The sequence below is a fragment of the Berghia stephanieae genome, chromosome 13 (assembly GCF_034508935.2).
Source record: "Berghia stephanieae isolate SIO BIC M18660-M18661 chromosome 13, UCSD_Bste_1.3, whole genome shotgun sequence".
Classification (NCBI taxonomy): Eukaryota; Metazoa; Mollusca; class Gastropoda; order Nudibranchia; family Aeolidiidae; genus Berghia; species Berghia stephanieae.
In genome coordinates, this window is record NC_088372.1 from 25,285,675 (window position 1) to 25,311,832 (window position 26,158).

Consider the following 26,158-nt stretch of genomic DNA (forward strand, 5'->3'; position numbering starts at 1 on the left):
ATTTCGTCAAATGTCAAAAGAATCAGAGTCAAGAAATTCAAGTATTTTGATCTTTAACGATCTCCATTCCAACTATACATTCGATACAATACAAGCAACATTTTTCTTTTTCAGGTTTCTTTCGTACATCACAAAATTTGAAGAAACATTTTTGTTATAGTTATAAGAACTTAATGCTGTATTATATAGAGGCCGTTTTGCTGAACAAAATTATGTATAACATGTACTTATATTTCCTTTGAGTTTGAGTAAAAGAAAATCTATATTAATGTTAGACAGGTATGACGATTTAGGGAAAATTAAAAAAAAACGGTCGGTAAGGAGAGAGTTCTCACTATCATCAATGAGGATTTTCATTTAGAATCAACTGTTTAAAAATTAAGGTAAAGATTTTATTTAAAGCATCAGACCCACCCTAGCATACTACTGTATTGAGGCGATTTGTTACAAATTTGAGTATTGTACTATTCATTGTTCTTTCATTATTTACTGCTGTAAAAGAGAAACCTGAGCCGTCCACATAATTTGTTTATGTATGTACATTATATTGGATTATACTTTCAATATCATTGTTGGTATTTTTACGTTTGTTTGTTTATTTATTATTTTTGTTTTTATTTTTTTTTTTTAAAAGAACAACTCATAACAGTCATTGACAACAAATGAATTTATTTGTGATTATTTTACTTTATTGTGCATGAAAAATTCACATTTCCTTGAATTTGTATGTGTATAATTATTTATATTAAAAACAAAATAAATAAAAATTTTGTAAAAATCTCCAATATGTTGTTTAGTGCTTTCTTTAATTTTTAATCAAGTTTACTTCAATAAGAGATCCTACAGCCCAGTAGATAGAGCACTCGTTTCACACACAAAGAATCAGTATTGATTCCGGATGCAGTCAAGATTTTCTTTTCCCTTGGTTCACCCAGTAGTGATTAGATAGCTAGGTCTTGTTAGATCTGGTGGAAACCACTTATCAAAGGGGTAGCAAGCAATTTCCAGTTACCGCTTAACACTATATAAACCAAGATAAACTTTGACTCCATATGTCATAGGGTCCTAATTGTGTTGTGAATTCAGGTTTGCTCGTGGATAATGTCGAAATTGTGCTTTTTTTTTTCTTTCTTCATTGCGTTCTGTAACTCTTCTACTTCTATACTTAAGCGACAAAACTGTATATAATATAAGGTTATATTGGTAATTAAGGCAAGTGTTCTGTTTTCCGCTGACTTTTTGGTTGTGTTGTTTTAATATAACCTGAACCCCATCTATGTCAATATTCTTCGACTCCTATGAAGTCCACATCATCTGCATATTATAATATAATTTCTGATGATGCTATATCATTACGGTAATCGGCGTACGCGGCATTTATTGCTCTTCCCTAGGAACAGGTTCAAGGTAAATAATGAAAACAATTGGGTTCAAGCAGCCTCCATATGGGGTGCCAATGGTGCTGGTAAATGTTCTCTTTGAAAGTCAACAAAGAAAATAGAATCACTAATCGGTCAACGAAGATATTGAAAAGAAAAAATGGAAGATGCAATTTACTCTTATTAAATGTATGAATATCTGGATAAGAGATGGTAAGATCAAACTAAAATAAAAAACTGAATCAATACAATGTATATGTGAGATTTTAAAAAATAGATGCTTTTTACTTTTACTGAGAAAAATTAAGAACTGTCTTACGAATAAGATACCCTTAAAAAATATATAGCAAATTTTATCCCCACTCTCTCTTCCGTTCTACTCTCTGCAGACCCAGGAATCTAAACAATTTTTTTACTACCGTCGAGATATAAATGACTGCTCAACTTCTCGCGTCACGAGTCCAACATCTAACCACTTGAGGGGGGGGGGGGGGGGGGGTGGTAGCGTGGCTCAGCGGTACAGTCTTTGCTTTGTACCTGAAAGGTACCTAGTTCAATTACGTAGAAAACGGTAAGGGCTGCCTGAAGCCGATGATCGTAAAATACTAACGAAAGAGTGAGAATGGAAAGGCTTCCTATGGGAACATGTTTTGTTCCCATACGAAGCCTTTCCATTTTCACTCTTTCGTTACTAGTTAAATTACCCGCTGCTCTGTGTGGCATTGAACAAGTCACCTCGCCGTAGCTCATTTTCCGGCGCTGCACTGCGGCTGACACCTGGGTAATTTCAGTCTTCCTTTTAAATGGACCCGAGAGACAAATTTCTCCTATGGGATGAATAAAGGGAATTTTATTTTTATTTATTTATTTTTCAACAAGAGCAACACATTGACAGTAAGTATTTTGCAACAGTTTAGCCTTATTCTATCCAAAACCCCACTATTACTTGCCAGTGTCAGTTTAACGATACAAGATACTGAGATTAACAGCGGCTGCATTGGCTTAATGCCACTTAGCTCGTTCTCACCTGGCCCTCTTTCTGTTGACATAAATTCAGGAGCTCCCTATTTGTAGAGCATCTGTTTTTTATTTTTTTTCCTTCATAATATAATCAAAGGCAACATTATTTTGTAATACATTTCACATTTTATTCTGACGAATATTTTTAAAAAAATTTGGCCAGACGACTTTTATCTCAAATATTGACAGATGTCCCCAACTTGATAAAAAGTTATGAAAAGACTACACTAACGTTTTTAAGAAACTAAATAAGGGCTAGTTGTCGCAATTTCACGTTTAATATATCCCCTTAAAGAATCCCCAACACACAAATACATTTTAATTCAACCATCCAATTTTGTTCTCCGAGGGGACGACTTAATTCTACTCAGGCCCGGCTGGTGTCATTTTCTGTAAAAGAGGAATGTGATGTCAGTGGGTTTCCATGTAATCTCAGTTGAGTGTCTTTGGAGTGTATTATGAGCCGACGTGTTTGAGATACTTTTGGTGGTTAAAAAAAAAAGTGGGCACATGTAGTGGCCTAATTTTTTGATGGCACATTGGCGCATATAGTTATGTTAGCATGCGCAGACTTCATACCTTCATAACATGCCTTTTTATAGGTGCTGAACAAGAAAATGACCTTAAGGGGCGGTTTGGGTCTAATTATTAGGAAAATCCGAAAAATTAATTTTGAGATTTTGGTGGAAATTGATATTTTATTACCCGAGAAATAATATAATTGAAGTCCAAATTCTTAAAGTAGACTATAAAGGCACGAGAAACACAGTCGAAAATGGTACAGATAGTAAGAAAAGTGTGAAAAACGGGAAGCTATTTTGCTATTTTCTCAAAATGTCATATTTCTAAGGGTATGGGATACTGTGTCAAACGTTTCTCTGAATCTATTCAATGAAATTGTCTGAAAATTTCCAGTTATCACAGAGATAATGTATTGTGTCACCATAGAGAGATTTTTTAAATAAGATATGTGAATTTTGAATTATAATCCTAATTCTGAATTTTTAACATCAATTTTGTCATAATATTTTGATTCTCAACTTTGTAATGTTCTAATAAAAATTCCATAAGCTAAAGCCGTAAAATCTCTCTATGGTGACTGGTGACACACTATAGTACAATGTTGACAAGAGGGAAGAATATGGAGGTCATTCCTTCATTAGTTTTTGTGGAACGTTTGCCACAAGATTGTTATATTTTTTATGTCAAACTCCCGAATTAGGTCGCAAAATGGGTATCAACACAGATAATAAACATTTTTCACCATAAATGATGTTTTTTAACCTATAATGAGGATACAGAATGATTAAAACCGCCCAATATTGGTAATTAAATTTTTTTTTTTTTAAAGACCCAAACCGCCCCTTAACGTAATGAGGATAAAACAAACCGAACTATGAAAAATCGAATGTAAGTTATAAGTATAGACGGTCTATACAAAAATTAAAATGGGAGCCGCACCGATACTAAGATAAAACTATAAATTAAAAAAATAAATAAATAGAGGCTGCAGAACTTCATTGTGCTTTAACGAGGAAAACCAACCTTCCTTCGGGTTTTCCCTATTCCAAGGAAAATCATAACGGAAATACCGCTTTTTATAAGGGGGGGGGGGGGGGTTGATACGTAGGACCTAGACTGCCAGCTTGGTGTTTAATATACCACAATAAATTTAAAATATAGTTTTTTTGTTGCTTTGTATTGATAAAAGTCCGTAAGCAATCTTTTTTTATTATGTTTTTTATTGTTCATTTTATTCATATGGCATCTTTATCAACTCTATTTGCACTTATATATTCACTGACATTCTTATTGATATGTTTATGAATTTTCTCTGGCAAAAGTATGATACTTCCGCCAGGGTTGCCAGTTTGGCATTTTAAATGCCAGATTCCAAAAATCTGGCATTTTTGAAAACCGTTTGGCATTAGAAAAATCATTTGGCATTTGGCATTTTCATTTGGCATTTTATTTTCTGGTATATTATACTTCAAATGACACCTTATTTAACTGTTTACGTATTTACCTTTCATGTTAATGTATTTCTTTTTCATTCTTAAAATCCAACCGTGGTGTAGTGGGTTAGCACTCCACTTAGTAGTCAGTAGGTAAAATTACCCCAACAGGAAATTTAGTATAATTCAAAAAAAAAACAAAAAAAAAAAAAGAAAGAAAAGAAAACACGCAAGCCACCAGGATATGATAGTAAATTGTCTATCAAAAGTGAGTAGTTTTCTTTGTGGGGGTGGGAGTCAACAGACTTTGGCATTTTTTTGAGTGTTTTGGCATTTTTTGAGTCTTCCCCTGGCATTTTGTTGAAAAATAATCTGGCAACCCTGACTTCCGCTCAAGTCGAGTGTTGTAAACAAACTGTCTAGTATCTAGACACATTTTTTACCTTGAAGTTGGTCGGTAATTTATACTACTTCCTCAACGTTGTCAACTTAATACATCTTTATACCCTGTTGAGGTAAGCATATTTAATCGTTTATTCCTATCTTTACTGTCTATGATAAAATATCTTTGTTTAGGTTCAAAACGACCTCCACTAATTTTATGATGAATCATGACTGACAAAACCGATATTGATTGATAAATGATATGAACCATGAATGCCCTTATTCTATTCCCATTTTATAACATACTTAACTTGGACAGGTTAGAGTTAGAGGCACCATTTCTGAACAAAATGCAGTGTGAATATTGCAATCATCTTAATTAGGGCCCAACTTATTTACATTTGAAGGGAGAAATATCCATTCCCCCCCCCCCCCCCCCCCCCCCCCGAAAATATTGCTTAACACTAGATACCTATAAATAGACAAGACCAAGTTGACACACGTCTCCATATTTCATATTTTTTACGACTTATTAGTATTAGTTACATTATTCATTATTATCATCACAATAACACTCTCAGACATCACATTCATACTTTTATTTTTTTTAAATAAAGCCCTTCTGCAACACAAATCAAAATTTTTCCCCCTATTATTTTTATTTTTTGCCCTTCTTATATCCGCAACTTGGCACTTTATGAGGAGGCAGTTTGTGTGTGGCCCCTACTAACTACTCTAGAACAAAGGGTACTGGAGTAACCAGATCCTGAAACACTTTCATCAATGAATGGTCTTTTTTTTCATTAGACAAAAATATCACTGGCTCTTTACATCTAAATCTAACCCATTGGATGGATGACAGAAATGGTATTTCATCTGCAGTGCTGCCAACCTTACGTAGAAAATGCGTATTTTCACGCATTTTCATTCATTGTACACCTTTTACTGAACAAGGTCTTACTCTTACTCTTATGCATTGTTCAATTTCTATAATTTAAACAGTTGTTTTTTTTTTTTCAAGTCATACACTCTTTAAGTGAACGTTGATTTGTTATCTGACCCTTTGGATTATAATGCTTTCAATAAGATATTGTCTGGTTGGGTCATGTCATATCTGATTTATACATTGATTCTGTAAGTCGATACTATTTATATATATTGTCTATGAATAGTAAGTTTATTTATTAATTAATCTAATTATCGATTATAATTAATGCTAGTATTGTCTTGTTGCCCATCATCATAATTAAAGTTCATTATGGTTTTCAGTATTGTATGCATTTCATCAAAAAATGTTACTCATTTTGGGTCTCCATTTTACACATTTACTTGGGTAAGGGTTGGCAGCACTGCATCTGACGCTGAAACTGCTTTATCGAAGTTGAAGTCGAAGTGTCATCAATGTCACTATCGCCATCATTACTTGACGTGATTGAATTGTTATCATCAACGTGATCAGAGAAGAAGTAATCATAAATTTTGTCTCTGATGATGTCGTCTTTCCCTAAACTCTTGGAGATTTCACTCCCTGTCTGATATCGTTAAGGTGATAGCTTTGCTGAAAATTTATTTTCATTGGAGGCAGCTATTTCTTTTCCCTTCTTATGATGTTGTACATGATTTTTGTTTTTGTAATATAGATTTTTTTTTTACTTGTAGGATATGATATGAAATTGATAGAAAAATGCAACATGTTAAATGATCATATTAATGACACAATATTTCACACAGGAAGTAGGGGAATGTCGGACTATTGGGGTTATTCATTGTCATGCATATGCACATTTGTCCTACTAACTCGGTGGGAATTGTATTCAAGCACAATGACTTGCATTCCAAAGAGCAAACAATGACAAAAAGATTGATATGTATGTTGTTGGGGTTTGGTAAAAATCTCTGTTCTCAGCATTGAATTAGAGGCAGAGTTTAGGTCGATTTAGAAGGTGTTTACTCGTTGTAGAGCTCTGAAAATAATTTTATTAAGTTATTTATAATTTCAAATTATAAAATCCTTTCATGTAGTTGATGTATTCTTTGGTCCATTGCAAGTCCCAGGTGCATGGAATATCGCAAATTCCTTCAAAGTTACAAGTGAATTTTTGCACGCAAGCTTATATTTTAAGTGACATTATGAATTATGAATACCGATAGTGATAGACCAAAGATTCTCACAATGCCGAATTATTTTGATCTTTTCATCATTTGCAATGAAATTTGACTCAAACTTTAAGTACAGTAATAGTGTGTTGATTCTCTTTCCTGTGGGGAAAATATTCATAACAAATCAGTGTTTCTTCTACCCCTCAATCTATTCCGATTTCATCATCTCTGATCTGAGTAAAAGACATTTTCATAAATATTTAAATGATACTTCTTTTTCCAAAAATCTAATTTTAATGAAATTTAACGTTTGATAATCTGACTTCACAAATTATTATTGTAAACATGATATTATTACGCGTCACTATTTAAGGAGAGGGGCAGAAAAAAAAAATGTTGGACATTTTAACCAAATTAGCTGCACAGCGAGGTTGTTTACTATTTAATAATAATAATAAGAAGAATGCAAGTTGAATGTTTCAAATATTTAGGATTCAATGTAACATCCAATGGAAAATCAGATTGTGAAATAAAGAAAAGAATAGGTATGGCAAAGAATGCATTCAACCAGCTGCATACAATTATGAAAAACAGGAATATTAGCATGAAAACAAAAAGCAAAGTCCTGGATTGCTATGTACTGTCTGTGCTGCTATATGGTTGTGAGAGCTGGACCATAAACAAGACCATGGTTAAAAGACTGGAGGCAGTGGAAATGTGGTTTTACAGAAGAATGATGAGGGTGTCATGGATGGAAAGGAAAAGAAATGAAGAAATTTTAGAAATGGCAAACAGAAAAAGATCACTGATAACAAAAATCATCAAACGCCAAATGGAATTTTTAGGACACATTATCCGCCACCCCGGTTTGGAAATACTCGCCTTGACTGGAAAGATGAATGGAAAAAGAATAAGAGGAAGACAAAGAATAACGTATTTGAAAGGGATAAGAACTTGGACAGATGAAGCTGAGAAAGGTGGCGCTGCTTTAATAGAATTGGCAAGAGATAGATCAGCTTGGCGGAAGATGACCTCCGACGTCTGCTTCAGATATGGAACTACATGAATGAATGAATGAATAATAATAATAATAATAATAATAATAATAATAATAATAATAATAATAATAATAATAATAATAATAATAATAATATTATATACTTTATTCATCCAAAAAAATGGAAATTCGTTTACAGATGTGGTATGCATGAAAATGTATAACCACGAAGTTGAGAATCTATGGCGACAATGTATACATATATATGCAAATGCAGAAAAATGTAAAAATATACAACCAAGAACCAATAGCAACACTTTATATATTAATTTGATAAATTGAGATAGGCTTTATCAATTATCTGATCAATTTTCTTAATGTCGCAAATACTGGCACTTCCACACCATCCTGTAATACAAAAAGTAGTAACGGTCTCCAAAACGGATCTATAAAAAAGGGTGCATAACGTTTTCTCTTGGTCAAATTCTGAAAGTTTTCGAATAAAATACATTCTTTTGTTCAATTTAGAGATAACAGCATCGGTTTGTAAATGCCACTGCAATTTTTGGCAATTAAAATACCCAAATATTTGTAAACCGAAACTTGCTCGACAGCTTGATTGTTAATTTTGAGCGGACTGATGGAATTTGTGTTCTTTCTAAAATCAAAAATTATTTCTTTGGAAAATGGATGCCATATTTTAGGGTGCTAATGCCAACAATTTATATTTGTGATCAGCTTAACATTAAATTAGGCTTTTAAGCATCTGGTTTGTTCCGATATAATACCGTTTTGAGATGATGGGTCACACATTTAGGTTGATATTTTAAATAAGCATTGGTACTTTTGTTGTTGTTGTGTTGTTGCTGTTGTCATTTTTACTGATGGAGGGCCTGTCCCCGAAACACCCATTGTTTTATACTGTTTAATTCCGAATTTTTGTTGCCGTTTTCTCAAATATTATTAAGTTCCCGGGCATCAAGCAGCGGCACATCGCCAACCTTCTCTCTCTCTCTCTCTCTCTCTCTCTCTCTCTCTCTCTCTCTCTCTCTCTCTCTCTCTCTCTCTCTCTCTTTTTTTTTTTCTTTTTCTCCCTCTCTCTATCTATCTATACCCCCCTCTCTCTCTCTATCTCTCTCTCTCTCTCTTTCTCTCTCTCTCTCTCTGTCTACCTATCTGTCTCTATCTATCTATCTATCTCTTTCTTCACCCCCCCCTCTCTCTCTCTGTGTATATATATATATATATATATATATATATATATATATATATATATATATATATATATATCCTCTCTCTCTCTCTCCCTCTCTTTCTCTATCTCTCTCTCTATCTATCTCTATCTCTCCCCTCCCCCTCTCTCTATCTATCTCTCCCTCTCTATCTCCATCTCTCTATCTCTTGCTCTCTCTCTCTCTCTCTCTCTCTCTCTCTCTCTCTCTTCTATTTGATCAATGTTGACATACCACACCAGATTGACGTCATCAGCCTGACGATTAGTCAATAGCGGCTGTTGTCGTATCTGCTCACTCCTTGTGAAATCCAGACCAGACCAGGATGGATATCAACTACGGGGATTCCCGATAAATTAACGCGCAGGAGAAAACCCTCAAATCAAAGAAGAAAAATAAAATTTAAAAAATAATAATAATAAAGGAAAAGAGAACAGATAATCGGGTTAAATAGTTTCGGGGAATGCGATTACTCTTGGGCGATAAAATAAATGATGACAATATATATATATATATATCTATATTTTTACATTCCCTGGCTTCAAGCAGCGCCACATAATTATTATTTATTATTATTATTATTATTATTATTATTATTATTATTATTATTATTATTATTATTATTATTACTATTACTATTATTATTATTATTATTATTATTATTTATTATTATTATTATTATTATTATTATTATTATTATTATTATTATTATTATTATTATTATTATTATTTATATTTTCTGTTACTTTTGTGGGCATACCTTGTTTTTTCTGGGGTTTTTTTTTTGTTTTTTTTTTGGGGGGGGGGGGGGGGTTAATAACCGCAGTCACATAATATGAATGATCGATTTTACAATTCTACGTCAGCGAGCCTATCGCGTTGTAAATTCCAAGAATCCAACCTGTATATCAGCACGTTGGCATGATCATGACTAAGCACGAATATTATACGGGATCCGTCAACTATATCAGTATTGGGAATGAGATTTGCGGAAGAGTAGCATCCCTTGATTGGACGTCACCCATAGTCTGTGTAGTCACCGGCGGAAAAGTTATTAGAGAGAGAACGTCATGTTGGTTGTGCGCATGCGTCTCTCGTCCCATTCCCTATCGACTTGCTTACGTTCAATTTTGAAAGTTCCATTAAATGTTGTTGCTTGAAGGTGTTTACAATTAAATTTAAAAAATAATTCAAGGTACCGGGATTGATTCCACCTTTGCCTCGTGTGGCCTTGAACAAATTACCTCGCCCCACTAGCTCATTTTGTGGCGCTACTCTGCGGTGGATACCTGGTTTATTCCATTCAGACTTCCCTTGAAAAAAAAATCTCTTTAGTGAATGAATAAAAGGATTTTTTAAAGAAGCAAATTTAGCTTAAAATTCGACTTCATCATCATCATCATCATCATCATCATCATCATCATCATCATCAGCAGCAGCAGCAGCAGCAGCACCAGCAGCAGCAGCATCATCATCATCAGCAGCAGCATTATCATCATCATCATCATCATTATCATCATCATCATCATCGTTATCATCATCATCATCATTATCATCATCATCATCATCTATGCTTAATTGCATTATTTTTTTAGATTTCCATGACAACAATGAGTATCAGACCAGCAAATAAGTGCTCATCGACCCAAAGACATGTATTGTTATGTAGTTTTAATGGCAAAAAAATAATTATAAAATCCGACTTGTAAAACCAATTTATTCCCTGTTTGTGCCATAGGTGTAGAAATATATGGTTTGTGCCCATTTCAAATTCAAATTATTATTATTTTTTTTTTATCATGCATTTCCCGGATACAGACGATACATATAAGAGGTTGCGGAAATTCCCGAATATATCTTTACTCGTCTCGTGCTGTGTTGCCAGCTTCAATTCATCGCTTCGAGGCTTCCAGTTCACTTCCTTGTGAAAACATTCTTGATTATTGAATAATATCATGGTAATAATCATAAGGCTAATTTTGTTTAAAGAAAAATCAAAATAATTCGGGCATTTGATGAAATAATTGATTTTTGCTGATTACGGTTTGTTTTGGTTTTTTTGGCTCTCGAGTGAATTATTGATTTTTTTGTATGATTTTTACCGTCCCTATTTTTTTTTTCTCCTTCGGATTTGGTTCTTAGATTTAAAAAATATCTGGTTAACTTATTCTTATCGACACATTGACCACGTCATTAGACTTTAGAAGTACTTTTAACAAATTATAAATTTATTCATTAACACAGAGAGAGAGAGAGGTTTAATGTTTGGCTTTCGTGAAATAAGGTTATAATTATATTTATGATTTTGAGTATTGGTGGTTAATACTGGTATCATTGTGGTGATTGTTATGTGGTCCTCTGTTATATAATATACTATATTAACATTATATGTCTAAGCTATGCTATCATTGTAATATACTATTTCATCCCATTAATGCCCTCTGAGTGGACAGACAAAAGGCTTGCTCCAATTTTGTGATTCACGTATTCTCTCTCTCTCTCTCTCTCTCTCTCTCTCTCTCTCTCTCTCTCTCTCTCTCTCTCTCCCTCTCTCTCTCTCTCTCTCTCTCTCTCTATCTTATATATATATATATATATATATATATATATATGTATATATAGATGTATATATATATATATATATATATATATATATATATTATATATATATATATATATATATATATTATCTGCTTCCATCGCTTTCCCTCTCCCCCTCCCCATCTCTCTCTCTCTCTCTGCTTTCTTCTCCCCCCCCCCCCTCTCTCTCTTCCTCCCCCTCTCCCAGTCTCTCTCTCTCTCTTTTTCTGTCTCTCTCTCTCTCTCTCTCTCTCTCTCTCTCTCTCTCTCTCTCTCTCTCTCTCTCTCTATATATATATATATATATATATATATATATATATATATATATATATATATATATATTTAATACTTATATTTTTAACATTATTTTCTTCTCATTTAAGTGGGGTTTTTTTCTCTCTTTTGCTTATCACGTATTGTTTTTTTCCCTTATGTTCCCAGATTTCTGCCATGGCTGACCTAATCATGGCGCAGATGTTAAAGATGATGCAAGAAATTGGTGAGTTCGATATAAGCCTGGTTTGGTGAGGGAGGATTTATTGTATTCTTCAAAACAAAGCAGTTCTTTTATAGATAGTATGCGCTTGGCTTAGAAACTCACAATATTGCCATCTGGAAGTATAACGGACCAACACACAAAACTATGTGTAACCGGGAACGTTTATAGTCTGGTTAATGCAGTTTAGTGAGAATCACTCACAAGCGCGGATGGCAAAATATAACAACAAAGGCTTGAGTGACGTCATCTTCGAACTATCTATACACTTTAAAGGTCACACATAGTTTTGTGTGGCGGTACGTTATATTTGGCTGGTGAATGTTGTGAGTGTTTTAGTTAAACGCTTCGCATCAGTACGGTGGAATCTGCATTAAGTCAACGCTCTTAATGTCAAATTCTGCATTAGGTCAACATCTCTTGCTGTTACCAAATTTTCTGTTCTTTACCTTAGTGTGTTCCACTGATCATGGATAAAGTCAAACTTGCTTAAAGTCCACCAATCTTTCCGGTCCCCGGCGGTGTTGGCTTTATCAGGAAGCCACTCTATTTCAAAGTATTCTTTTTTTTTTATCATTCAGAGAAAATTGCTATTTTTTTATTTATCATTTTATTCATTAAGTTAAAGAGGAAACTATTCTTTTCTTATTTGTCTTTTATGGAAAATAAAGTGAGTGTTTTGGAAGTTTATTTTTTTCAGGTAATAGGTAAACTATGTTTATAGATAGAATGAAGATGACGTCATTCAAGCCTTTGTTATTGTTTTTGCCATCCGCGTTTGTGAGTTGTTCTCACTAAACTGTATTAACCAGACTATAAAAGTTCATGGTTACACAGAGTTTGCGTGTTGGTCCGTTATACTTCCGGATGGCAATGTTGTGAACTCCTTGGCCAAGCGCATTCTATCTATAGTCTAATTGACAAAATTACGTGAGAACTACTCATTAAAATGGCTATCTCAAAAAAAATAATAATAATAGCTCAGTGATATCAAAGTCGCTCCATCTATAGAAAGAATGAAGTTGACATCACTCGGGTCTTTGTTATTGTTTTATTTTGCCATTCACGTTTATGAGTAATTCTCCCTAACTGTATTAACCTGATTATAAAAGTGCATGGTTACACTGAGTTTTATGTATTGGTCCGTTATACTTCCAGATAGCAATGTTGTGAGCTTCTAATAGGGAGCAAAAATGTGATGTCAAAAAACTGGTTCCAATCTCATTGATAGTGTAAAACCACTCTTCCGGAGGACTGGATACATACCTTGTGTAATTTATCTTCTGGTGTTAGAGTGATGGCATCTTATTTTTTAAAAGTCTTAATATATGTATAAAGATCATCCATCCTCGCTGTTTTACGTCCCGTAATCCTAAGAATCTGTCTATACATCCTTGCTACTAAAATAGTTATGCAGCCTTATAATTCAAACTTATAATTCATTTTTAGTCCTCCTTAACTCTCTCCTTACCGATGATTTTCAGTATTTTCCCAAAATGGCAGACATACCCAGCAGAAAAATTGATTTTTAAAACTCAAACAAGCTCTCTACAAAACAACCTTATGTTCTTATTAATTAAACAAAGATCATTGTGATGTACAAAATTAATATGAATAAGAAAAAATGTATATTTTGTCGTAACAAATGTGACGATTTTGCTGTAGGTGGTTAGGAGCGGGTTAAAGATTGTTTACATACACACTTCCAATGAGTTTGGAACCGGTAGAATAGAATGTGTGACCCACGTCAAGCCACAACTTCTCTGCCCTATTCTAATGTGTCCATTCGAGTGAAAAAATGGTTTGAGAAAATTACCATATATGTTTGGAAAAATATGAGAAAATTGCCATAGATATTTGGAAAAATAAGAGAAAATTACCATAAATAGTTGGAAAAATATGAGCAAATTACCATAAATAGTTGGAAAAATATGAGAAAATTACCATAGATGTTTGGAAAAATATGAGAAAATTACCATAAATAGTTAGAAAAATATGAGAAAATTACCATAGATATTTGGAAAAATATGAGAAAATTACCATAGATATTTGGAAAAATATGAGAAAATTACCATAGATATTTGGAAAAATATGAGAAAATTACCATAGATATTTGGAAAAATATGAGAAAATTACCATAGATATTTGGAAAAATATGAGAAAATTACCATAGATATTTGGAAAAATATGAGAAAAATCTTTTCAAATAGTTGAGGTAGGTTGGCAAGTCTGAACTTTGGGTTAATTTACTTCGTGTTCGTTAGAGAAGAATAAATTGTCTTACTTTGAAAAACTCTCAAAGTTCGTATGTCTCATTATTTTTTTTAATACTTCATTCCGTTTTTAGAATCCTATCCATCCAGACATTATTTATACCGTTTTGAGACATTGGATCATAATATGTCATCCAGACCATTCTTACAGTTAGAATGAAGTTGACGTCACTCGGGTCTTTGTTATTGTTTTTTGCCATCCATGTTTATGAGTAATTCTCACGTAACTGTTTTATCCAGACTATAAAAGTTCATGGTTGACACAGAGTTTTGTGTGTTGATCCGTTATACTTCCGGATGGCAATGTTGTGAGCTGCTTAGCTAAGTGCATACTATCTATATAAGACTTTTTTTTCATCATTGTAGCTTGATTGTTATCATTCTTAACTTTGTTTTGGGGTCAGATTAACTCTCTCTCTCTCTCTCTCTCTCTCTCTCTCTCTCTCTCTCTCTCTCTCTCTCTCTCTCTCTCTCTCTCTCTCTCTCTCCCTCTTATTGGCTCATTTAGGCACCTCTAGTTGTTGGTTTCCTGTTCCCATATTGGTATGGAGGTGGTGGTTTAATCTATTATGACCAGTTCACATCCTTTAGAGAATAAGCAGTTGTTGTCTGGTCAACTGATAAAATAGGTCATTCATGATGATTAAATGATTTGTTCTTTTCATATATTTTTATCCACAGGTGAGCGAGAAAACGAAGAGCATCACTATTATCCCATGCATCTGTCGGGATTGGCACCTGGAGAAGAATGTAAGATACTGGCAGCCTCCTACCCCCGCCGGCCCCCCCCCCCCCCTCTTTATTTTTTCTCTATCTTCTCTCTCTCTCTCTCTCTCTCTCTCTCTCTCTCTCTCTCCCCCCTCTCTCTCTCTCTCTCTCTCTCTCTCTCTCTCTCTCTCTCTCTCTCTCTTCCCCCTCTAGTACTCTCTCTCTCTCTCTCCTCTATCTCTGTTCTCTCCCCCTTTTCTCTCTCTCCTCTATCTCTTTTCTCTTTCTCCCCCCTCTCTCTCTCTCTCTCTCGCTCTCTCTCTCTCTCTCTCTCTCTCTCTCTCTCTCTCTCTCTCTCTCTCCTCTATCTCTGTTCTCCCCCCCTTTTTTCTCTCTCTCCTCTATCTCTTTTCTCTTTCTCCTCTCTCTCTCTCTCTCTCTCTCTCTCTCTCTCTCTCTCTCTCTCTCTCTCTCTAACCATTCATATTTTCTGTCTACACAGACTCCAACACCATCAGCACATGGTCACGAAATGTCCATTTGTCAAGCTGGTTTTTGATTTATTGCAATATTTGCAATGGTGATACTATGATGCTTTTTGTGTCTCGTGACCTTGAAGTTCTCATGATGTGTCCTCGGGAACTTCCAGATTATTTCATGTTTTTGTCTGGTGATCTGTCCTTTCTTTTTTTTTCCTTACAAAATTTGAATGGGAATGTTTTTTTTTAATTGTATATTTTTTTAACCAAGCATAATTTACCTTTTAAAAAAATTGCCCCTCCAAATTCACATCGTTGAAGGAGTATATCAGACAGGAATAAATGGAAAAATTTAACAAAAGGAATCCAACAAGCAGAGGACATGCTGATGCTGACAACTGCACAGTTCACGACAAGTGTCCTTGAGACTGCGAAGCCTAGTTCATCAATTCATATCAGATGTATACAGTACAGATATAAACAAATTCATACTGCTTGTTAAGCTTGCCTGTTTCCTGCCTAGGTTTGACAAACCAAAATGGGGCATCATTCACAATGTTTTAGACACTTTACAGGTTTGTTTTGTTTGTTTGTTTTTGTTTGTTTTTTTTATGGGGGGGGGGGGGGGGGGGGGGGGAATCCGGCTTCACTCCCTGCACTTGTGTTTTGTTTTTTTGTTTTTTTGTTTTTTTTTTACTTGAGCAAGATTAATATAATATTCCCCCAATTCGTTAATAATCGGAGAACATGTGTGATTCTTGTTGAATTCTTTTGGGTGGAATTTATTCATGAAATTCCTTGTTTTGATGATGTCTTATGATTCAACGATAGTGAAAATATACTTTTTACAATTGCTTCCTGTGGCAGGCGTATGGATGTAGTTGCTGTTCAAATATGGTAGAATCAAGGTTACCATTTGAATTGGTAGAAAAGAAAACAAAACGTGAAAAAGTCTGGTATAAAGTATTGTATTTCTTCTTCTTCTACTTCCATTAAGGCCAAAGCTTCAGGCTGAAGATTATATAGCCGTCTTTTCAGTAACAGAGGTTTTAGAGGGAAGCAGGAGCGATTTTTTGAAGTCATCAGTTGAAAGGGCTTGTTTACAAGTGGTTGGTAGGGAGTTATAAAGTCGGATGGTGGAGGTAAGTGGTGTAATATTGAGAATGTGGCCAGTGGAACCTAGGCCAAGGGCAGTCCAACCAATCAGTGTGAAATTATGTATTTTAATAACCGATTTTTCCCAAAACACGCAAATATGAGAAAATTAAATTGAGCAAAAAGGGGATTCATCAGTTGAAATTGTTTGTTTTTCTTGTGTCTTGACACTAGCACGAACAAGGACTGTAATGATATATGTCAGCCAAAGGGGCAAGTCTCGATGTTGTTCTCCCACTCTTCGCTTATAGGATTAATTTTGTCATAAGATATTTAGGCAGACATTTCTATAATGAACTAGACATTTATTTTACATCTGGGTATAGAAAGATAGTGTGAGTAAAGAGCCTTTTCCAAAAACTCATCTTTTGGTTAGTAAGTCATAGTGGGACGTGCACGTGAAACCTGTAGGTCACAAGCCAAGTGCAATACCACCAGACCATAAAGTTTTAATGGCTCAAATCAGTAGAGCACTAACTTCACACTCAAAGGGACTGAAATCGACCCCCGGTACAGTTGAAATTTTCTCTGACCCCCCCCCCCCCCCCTGTCCAACCAGCAGTGGTTAGGTAGCTGGGTCTGTTTTATCTGCTGGAAAGTACTTTGTGTTGGACTAGCATCCTATCTAAAGGATAGCAAGCAATCTCTATCATCCGTTTAATGCTATTGAAACAGGGATAAACTCCGGCTCCCTGGGCCCAATGGCTATGGAGGACTACTTTTACAAAGAATATATTGAATCCATTTCTATTCCACAGTGATACCTGAGTGCGAGGTTATCTTTGAAGATGAGGATGATGGCCTGGACTCCAAGTTTGAATGGTGTGAGAAAAATCCAAGACATAGTAACTTCATCCCTATCTGCGACTTCAAAATGGATCATCTTCCATCGGATTTGAGAACAGATAATGTCATGGATTTTATCAGGACAAGGATTAATTTGACAGTGAGAATCAGAATTCCTTACACGTCAATGGACAGGCCCGATTATATCACATGGGAGGGAGAGAAAAGGCCCTATCCCTACATGCATCATAAAGGACACAAGAATTTCACCCGCAACGGTACAGGCAGGCTGATGTCAGTATCGCCAGTCATAAAGGAAAGATGTCCGTGCCCTGATTGCGTTGTCAGCCAGGATCCGTGTAAAGAATACTACGAATTGATTGTCCGAACAGTAACCCACAATGTGTTTAACGATGAGGAAGCCAGTATTGCTGTGGTCGATTGCTTTTTCAACCATGAAGATGATGAAGAGAATGGATTCATCAAAAAGATTTTTGGGCTCAAAATAGATGACTCGGAGAGTAAAAAAGAATCCATGTTCAATACGGACATTTGCGATCTGGTTTGTGTTTCACACAATGTTGAGATAGTGGAGAGAATCTCAGAGTTGTTGTTTAAAGCACAGACTGTACCCACTCTTCCCGACTTCAACCCAAAGACTCAAGTGATCATCTCTCATCCACATGGCTGCACGAAAAGAATAAGCATTGGAACAGGACATTACTTCACAATCCCATTGAGATCAGGTTACAAACTTAACACACCTACTCAGCTGCCAGAAGGCACAACGAGATATTCTGTGAAATTGTCATCGTCATCGTCGCCATCATCATCATCATCATCATCATGCAGAGATGTTAATGGAGAGAAGACAAAAGACTGGAATCTTATTCCATCTGGGACAACCTTCACCTTGCCTCCAAAGGCCCAATACACAATGAGATATTATGTTGATGAGCATCCCAAGTATTTGAAATTCCCTCCAGGGACAAAGTTCTCCCCACCCGACGGTACAAGTTTGCAAACACAGATACCTGATGATGCAGAATTTGAGGTCAGCGAGAGCTTCAATCCTGAGCATTATTACACCCAAACCATTGTTGGGTGTTGTGCTGGGACAGGTGGAGCCACGGTGTACAGCAATCTTACTGAAGATGAGCTTCTCACTGATTTGGATCATACACCCAGTAAACTGAGGAGTGGTAGACTGTTTGATGTTCCACCACAGACGATAATCAGTCCAGAGTAACTCCCATAGTGGGTAGGGGGGTACATACTGTGTCTTCTATCCCCTTATATCTGTTTTCCAACATGCTTTCTGTCTTTGTCTTGGAATGAGATTACTTGGATTTGTCCTGGCCCTGGCCGGAGTTTTTTTTTCCTTGTAAATCATCTCTCTGTTATGTATTATTATATATGTTATTTTGAATTTATAATGTAAGCATTTGGATGAGACTTATGGGTGGTCTCAAACTAAGTACTTTGATAGTGTGCTCTTGGAATCTACATCTGATCCCTATTTGTTCCCAGTTCCCCTTTGTCTTACTTTTTTTAGGTGCTTTAATTGTAATTCTAGAACTTTTTACTATCCCATTTTCTTCCGTTTTACTGGCGCTGATATGGCCTAAATGTGTTGCAAGCGCCGTAAAACCCTTAAAAACAAACAAAACAAGTCCAGAGTAAGACTTTATTAACTCAATTGTTATAAGTAAAATTATATATTGTGTATATCCTCATATTGTCCTATGAACCTGCTTTGTACCTTTTGTTTTACAGTTATTTAGATAATCAGGTCTAACTGTCGTAAGTGAGAAACTACACAGTTTGCAATTGTTTTATCATTTATATGTTTACTGTTATAGATTACGTACATTATATTATGCGAGTGATTGAATTAGCTTACCACTGGATGTGGTTCCTGACCTCCTATAGTGGGCAGGGAGGTACTTACTGTGTTTTCTATTCCCCCTATATCTGTTTTCCAACATGCTTTCTGTCTTTGTCTTGGGATGAGATAACTTGGTTTTGTCCTGGCCCTGGCCGGATATCCAGCTGGGAGGGAAACAGTCAAATGTATAGTTTTGGGAGATGATATTTTTTGTCTTGTAAATCATCTCTCTGTTATGCACTATATTATGTTTTGTTTACATGTTATATATGATTTGTAGCTATTTGAGTTTATTCCTCTCAGTTGGGACTTCAGCTTTTGTCTGAATGAGACATTTATGTGATATCAAACTAAGTACTTTGATAGTGTGCTCTTGGAATCTACACCCGTTTATTATTTGAACCAATTCCCCTTTGTCTTACCTTTTCTTGGGTGCTTTAATTGTAATTCTAGAACTTTTTACTATCCCATTTTCTTCCTTTTTACTGGCGCTGATATGACCTTAATCTGTTGCAAGCGCCGTAAAACCCTCAAAAACAAAAAACAAAACAAACAAAAACTTTTACTATCCCGACTTGTTCCTTTTTATTGGCGCTTATATTATGATCTAAATGTGTTGCAAGCGCCTTAAAACTCTTAAAACAAACAAACATAGATTGCGTACACTATATTATCCGAGTAGTTGAATTAGCTTACCATGCTGGGAGGGGTCTTTTGTGGATTCGTATTACACTGTCTTGGGGGGTTTCCCATAGCTCAGTTGGTAGAGCACTCGCTTCACATGCAAAGGGACGGAGATCGTTCCAGGATGAAGTCGAACTTTTTTTTTTAATGACCTCCAACCCGTGTCCACCAAATAGTGATTGGGCAGTTGGGTCTGTTAGATCTGGGGGAAAGTATATTGTGATAGACATGCCTCCTATCCAAAAAATAGAAAGCAATTGCTGTTTTCCATTTCACGCTATAGAAACTAACTTGGATAAACACTGGTTGGCTCTTTGGATTCTAACGGCTCTAAAGACTCCTTTTTTACCTTTATTTTCTTACTGTTATCAGCGATACTTTCTACCATCTATCTGTTTCGCTAGACATTATAATGCAAGTTAAACTTTTTATAAGAGTTGTGAAACAAGAATTGACAACTTGCCCGAAAATTAAATGATAATTGGCCTGTTTCCGTTTTACTTTTTTTTTTTGGTTTTTTTTTTGAGACAAAATAAAGTATGAATTTATTTCTACGAAAGGCTTCTGTAGTTGTCATTTACTACAAGAAAATATTTTGAATGAAATAAATATATATCCATATAGCTGACTGATGCTATATGGGCCATCTATGGCTTGTATATATAACAATTTAGGGTAGGCATAACACTTTAGATGGCCTGTGTAACATGTTATGGTAGGTAATATTCTATATAGGCCACCTATGACCTACACATTTTACAGGGATGCCAAATCTCCGGTTTTTCCGAATTGTTACATTGTTAAAATACATGGTAAAATCCATGAAGAACGCCACTATTACGAGGTTTTTATTCTCAAGACAGAAATAATATTAGTAGAATTGATGCAACAAAATAATGATGATAATAAAGATAATAATAATAATAATGATAATAATAATAATAATAATAATAATAATAATAATAATAATAATAATAATAATAATAATAATAATAATAATATACTTATATAGCGCCCATTAATCCACTGACAAGTGCTCTATGGCGCTTTACAATCACTCAAGACTAGCATTCACAATAACACTAACACGCTTACCTGGGTGGGGATCCTGACCTCCCATAGCGGGCAGGGAGGTACATACAGTGTCTTCTATCCCCTTATATCTGTTTTCCAACATGCTTTCTGTCTTTGTCTCGGAATGAGATTACTTGGTTTTGTCCTGGCACTGGCCGAAATCCTGGCTGGGAGGGAAACAGTCAAATGCATAGTTATTGTTTTGGGAGATGATATTTTTTTCCTTGTAAATCATCTCTCTGTTATGTATTATTATTTTTATTTATAATTTATAATGTAAGCATTTGAGTGTGTTCGTCTTTGTTTGGTTTTGTGCTTGTGTCTGGATGAGACTTGTAGGTGATTTCAAACTAGTACATTGGTGGTATGCTCTTGGAATCTACATCTGATCCCTATTTGTTCTCAGTTCCCCTTTGTCTTACTTTTTCTTGGGTGCTTAATTGTAATTCTAGAACTTTTTACTATCCCATTTTCTTCCTTTTTACTGGCGCTGATATAACCTAAATGTGTTGCAAGCGCCTTAAAACCCTTAAAAGCAAAAGCAAAAACATAACACGCTTACACACATACACCCGTACACCCACGTACGGAAACTTCTCTTCCACGTAGACTCTTTACATACACATTCCTACCCTAAACAAAAGCCCCATGCACTTTCAAAGGAAAGAAAAGAGACGAAAGATATCTTTACCGTTTGAGTTTTGATCATTTAAAAACGTTGCAAGGTTAATTTTAGGTGAGATGACGTTTAGCTCATTTTCAGGGGTTTATTTTTTCAAAAATCGTTTGGCATCCTTTAATTTAGAACAAGCTGGGTGGGGTTCCTGACCTCCCATAGTGGGCAGAGAGGTACATACTGTGTCTTCTATCCCCCTGTCTGTTTTCCAACATGCTTTCTGTCTTTGTCTTGGAATGAGAATACTTGGTTTTGTCCTGGCCCTGGCTGGGAGGGAAACAGTCAAATGTATAGTTAGTTTTGGGATATATTTTTTTCCTTGTAAATCATCTCTCGGTTTTGCACTGTATTGTGTGTTGTTTATGTATTATGTGATTTGTAAACATTTGAGTGTATTCCTCTTAGTTGGGACCTGTGCTTGTGTCTGGATGAGACTTTTAGGTGATCTCAAACTAAGTACTCTGATAGTGTGCTCTTGGAATCTACAACCGTTGCCTATTTGAACCAATTCTCCTTTGTCTGCCTTATTCTTGGATGCTTTAATTGTAATTCTTAAACTTTTTACTACCCCATTTTCTTCCCTTTTTACTGGCGCTGATATGACCTTAATGTGTTGCAAGCGCCGTAAAACCCTTAAAAATAAAACAAACAATTTAGAACAAGCAACATGTAATATGGCCACCTACAGGTTTCTACATATTCAGTAATGGTGTGGCGGAGATAACACACATGTCAGTGATAGTTTTACAATTAAGTTGTAAGGGGTTTGCTTGTTATAAATAAATAATTAAATTAATAAATTAGATTTAATGATTCATTGTCAATTGTCAAAGCAATTGCTTCTGAACCTATTTTCTGTGATATTTTATCTACACCTTGTTTACGTATGGGTTTGTGTGTGTGTGTCTTTTTGTGTGTGTGTCTTTTTGTGTGCGTTTGTTTGGCCGTAATTTTAAAACAAAAGTAATATGACATTTAAATGGTTTATATATATATATATATATATATATATATATATATATATATATATATATATATATTATTTTAATATATACCACAACGTATAATAATAATTCGCTCCATCGCTACTCTTATCGTCGAGTAAAGAACAATACAGTCAATATGTTGTCATTAGATTTTATTTGAATTCCGTTCAACGGTACATAAAAGTTTGAAAATTCACCCCACTTCGGTTAAAGACCAAAGGTTATATGGATGTACTTAGGCAGGCAAAGATTGATAAAAGAAGAAGCTATGCGATGTGTGAATCTGTGACCATAACACAAGAGATGTTAGTAATCACTCTTGGTTGAGACTCGATATTATTCGTGGAGGACTCGAATATCCATACCGCCACAGGACGATGCGACCAGGCGGGTTCGTGACGGTGCACGAATGCGGACCGGACTTTGCTGATTGGGTCGATCGTCATAACATAGTAGTGTGAGAACGATAAGAGGCTGCTGCCACGGGAAGACCTTACCAGTCGAGTCCCGAGTCCATCCCACCACATATAGAAGGAACAGAGTCACTCAGCTCTTTGTTATTGTTTTTAGCCACCCGTTTATATGAGCAGTTCTCATTAATAAATTGTATTAATCAGACTATAAACGCGTAAGGTTACACATAGCTTTGTGTGTTGGCATGTTATCTGGCTGGCGAATGTTGTGAGTTTTTAAAAAAAAGCTAAACGTATAGTAACATCAATAAGAAAATACTTGAATTGAGCTAGAAATACAATGATGCTCGCACATATGAAAAACTGGGTGGTTTCTTTTGACCTCCTATGGTGAGCAGGTCACTTGCTGCTATATCCTATATCTGTTTTCTGAGTTGCATTCTGTCTGTTTATATATATATATATATATATATATATATATATATATATATATATATATATATATATATATATATATATATATATATATACAGAAACAAATGGAATGATAGAGTTCGTTTTATAATATTATGCCAAATTAATTCACAAGTTCCATTATGGCAGTTATAAATAACGCTTCTGATAATATGGATAAAAACAAAATGGCCTTTAACGATCAACAGTTAACTGTCGTACTCTGGAAAAAACAACAACTCGTATTTAAGAATTTGGCCAGAAAACTCGTCCTTCAAATATCGACCGATTTAAATTACCCTCATCTTGGCAAAAACTCACAAACCTGGAATTTCACTGAAGACTTTGCGAAGTCCCAGGTTTAAGAGTTTTTGCCAAGATGAGGGTAATTTAAATCGATTGATATTTGAAGGACGAGTTTTCTGGCCAAATTCTTAAATACGAGCGTTTCCTGATTACGACAGTTAACTGGTTAAGGCATTGGCGCCTGCGTTTTTCCTATGATCTGTAATGTAAAATGAACTCCCTGTTGAACACCCTTTGGATAAGTGCCTTGTCTGTCTCGTATTGCTCTCTGACAGAAATGATTTAGATTTAGATCCACCCTTTCCAGATTGTGAAGTTAACTTATATTGCAAATTATGAGAAGTAGTGAAGATTTATATTGTTTATTTGTTTGTATACAAGTTTGTTTTGTTACAAGCGACGTGTACTGATTTACAGGTCTGGTAATCCACATTGTTATGGTCTCATATTTGTAATGGAAAGCATTACTCTCAAACCAAGACAACGATATTCTCCACCATAACAACAATGATTAAACGAGCCCATACTTGTGTCCGGTTATCAGACCTGCATATAGTGTGTTCACGTTGGTGACAAGAGATATAAAAATAATAATAATAATGATAATAATAATAATAATAATAATAATAATAATAATAATAATAATAATAATAATAATAATAATAATAATAATAATAATAATAATGAGTAAATTTATAGAGCGCTTTATGTCGAAGCCTCGAAGCACATAAATGAAGAGATTGAGTGTCAGATGACAAATGACTATTTTATATTACTAGCAATTTGAAATGGTGAATACATAAATACATATAACTTAAATTATCACAGTCGAATCAAGTAAAATTGATGCCAATAGGGCAGATAAGTCGTAACTCTTCCGGTTCCAAACTCATTAGAAGTACGTATGTAACCAGTGCTTCGGATGATTAATAATGAAAAGGTTACATATTGAATAATAAGGTGGCTTGATTATAAACGGCAGATTACGTAAAGAAGATAGGATGGATGCTCTTTATTGATGACCAGCATGTATTAATTTAGACTAGAAAATATGATGCCATCATTCTGAAACCAGATAATCAATTAAGCAAGGCATGCATCCAGTCCTACGAAAGAGTGTTTTTGACACTTCCAATGAGGTTGGAACCCGTTTCTTTGACATCATTCTTTTGTTCCCTTTTAGATCGAGGTTGTGGTCTCTCTCTCTCTCTCTCTCTCTCTCTCTCTCTCTCTCTCTCTCTCTATCTCTCTCTCTCTCTATATATATATATATATATATATATAATATGTATATATATATATATATATATATATATAATCATTCGCACTGATATGTATCGCAGCCTTTGTTACTTTATAGTCTAACACTCTCCTGAAAAGTACGTCACAATACAAGGTGATGATCACCCAAAAAAAGTGAAAACTAACTTCCTTAAACTTATAGCGCTAAAGACAACAAATCATCCAATGGTCTGTACCAGTGAATGCAACTCACTATTCACTTTCTTTTGGTGGTCGTCGCTGTATATTGTGACTAAATTTTTTAAAGCAGTTTCAAGCCATAACCTTACCAAGGCTACGATCACACATCGTGCATCACATTACGTTAGTTATAGTCGATGAAAATATCATGAGTGACATCACATGTCGTAATTATCAATGAAAATGTTACATGTGACGTCACATTACTTTATAGTCGATGAAAATGTCATATATGACCCCAAATTACGTTAAAGTCGTTGAAAATGTTTCGTAAGGCATCTCATATTATAGTCAATGAAAATGTCTCGTATGACATCACATTACGTAATAAACGATAAAATCTTACAAATGACGTCACACTACTTTATTGTCGATGAAAATATCATATATGACCTTAAATTACGTTAATGTCTCGTCTGACATAACATCACATTACGTAATAAACGATAGAAATGATCGAGATGACGTCACATTACTTTATAATTTATAGTCGATGAAAATATCACATATTATGACCTTAAAATAGGTTAAAGTCGATGAATATGTCTCGTATCACATCACATTACATCATAGTCAATGAAAATACAAACACATCTGATTCTTGATCCTTGTGGGTAATGTCACGTATTGATATCACAGATAACTCTGC

General features: G+C 34.9%; 1 protein-coding gene across 2 annotated transcripts; it reads left to right on the forward strand.

The window, feature by feature from the left end:
- Window positions 1-4,728: 4,728 nt before the first annotated feature.
- Window positions 4,729-20,673, forward strand: LOC144959149 (uncharacterized). Of its 2 annotated transcripts, none has more exons than XM_078891645.1 (4): window positions 4,729-4,869; window positions 12,092-12,149; window positions 15,101-15,169; window positions 17,520-20,673. In XM_078891645.1, the coding sequence occupies exons 2-4, from the start codon at window positions 12,101-12,103 to the stop codon at window positions 18,794-18,796; spliced, it is 1,395 nt and encodes a 464-aa protein (XP_078747771.1). In that variant the 5' UTR covers window positions 4,729-4,869; window positions 12,092-12,100; the 3' UTR covers window positions 18,797-20,673. The 2 variants fall into 2 exon arrangements, with proteins under 2 accessions (XP_078747771.1, XP_078747772.1); XM_078891646.1 differs by lacking the exon at window positions 4,729-4,869 and adding an exon at window positions 11,234-11,351.
- Window positions 20,674-26,158: the final 5,485 nt, after the last annotated feature.

What these genes read in the sequence shown, in the direction of transcription:
- LOC144959149 (XM_078891645.1), top strand. Translation starts at nt 12,101, where the DNA reads ATGGCTGACCTAATCATGGCGCAGATGTTAAAGATGATGCAAGAAATT. An exon ending in AAAGATGATGCAAGAAATTG is followed by an intron (nt 12,150 to 15,100) that starts GTGAGTTCGATA and finishes TTTTATCCACAG; the next exon opens with GTGAGCGAGAAAACGAAGAG. An exon ending in ATTGGCACCTGGAGAAGAAT is followed by an intron (nt 15,170 to 17,519) that starts GTAAGATACTGG and finishes TCTATTCCACAG; the next exon opens with TGATACCTGAGTGCGAGGTT.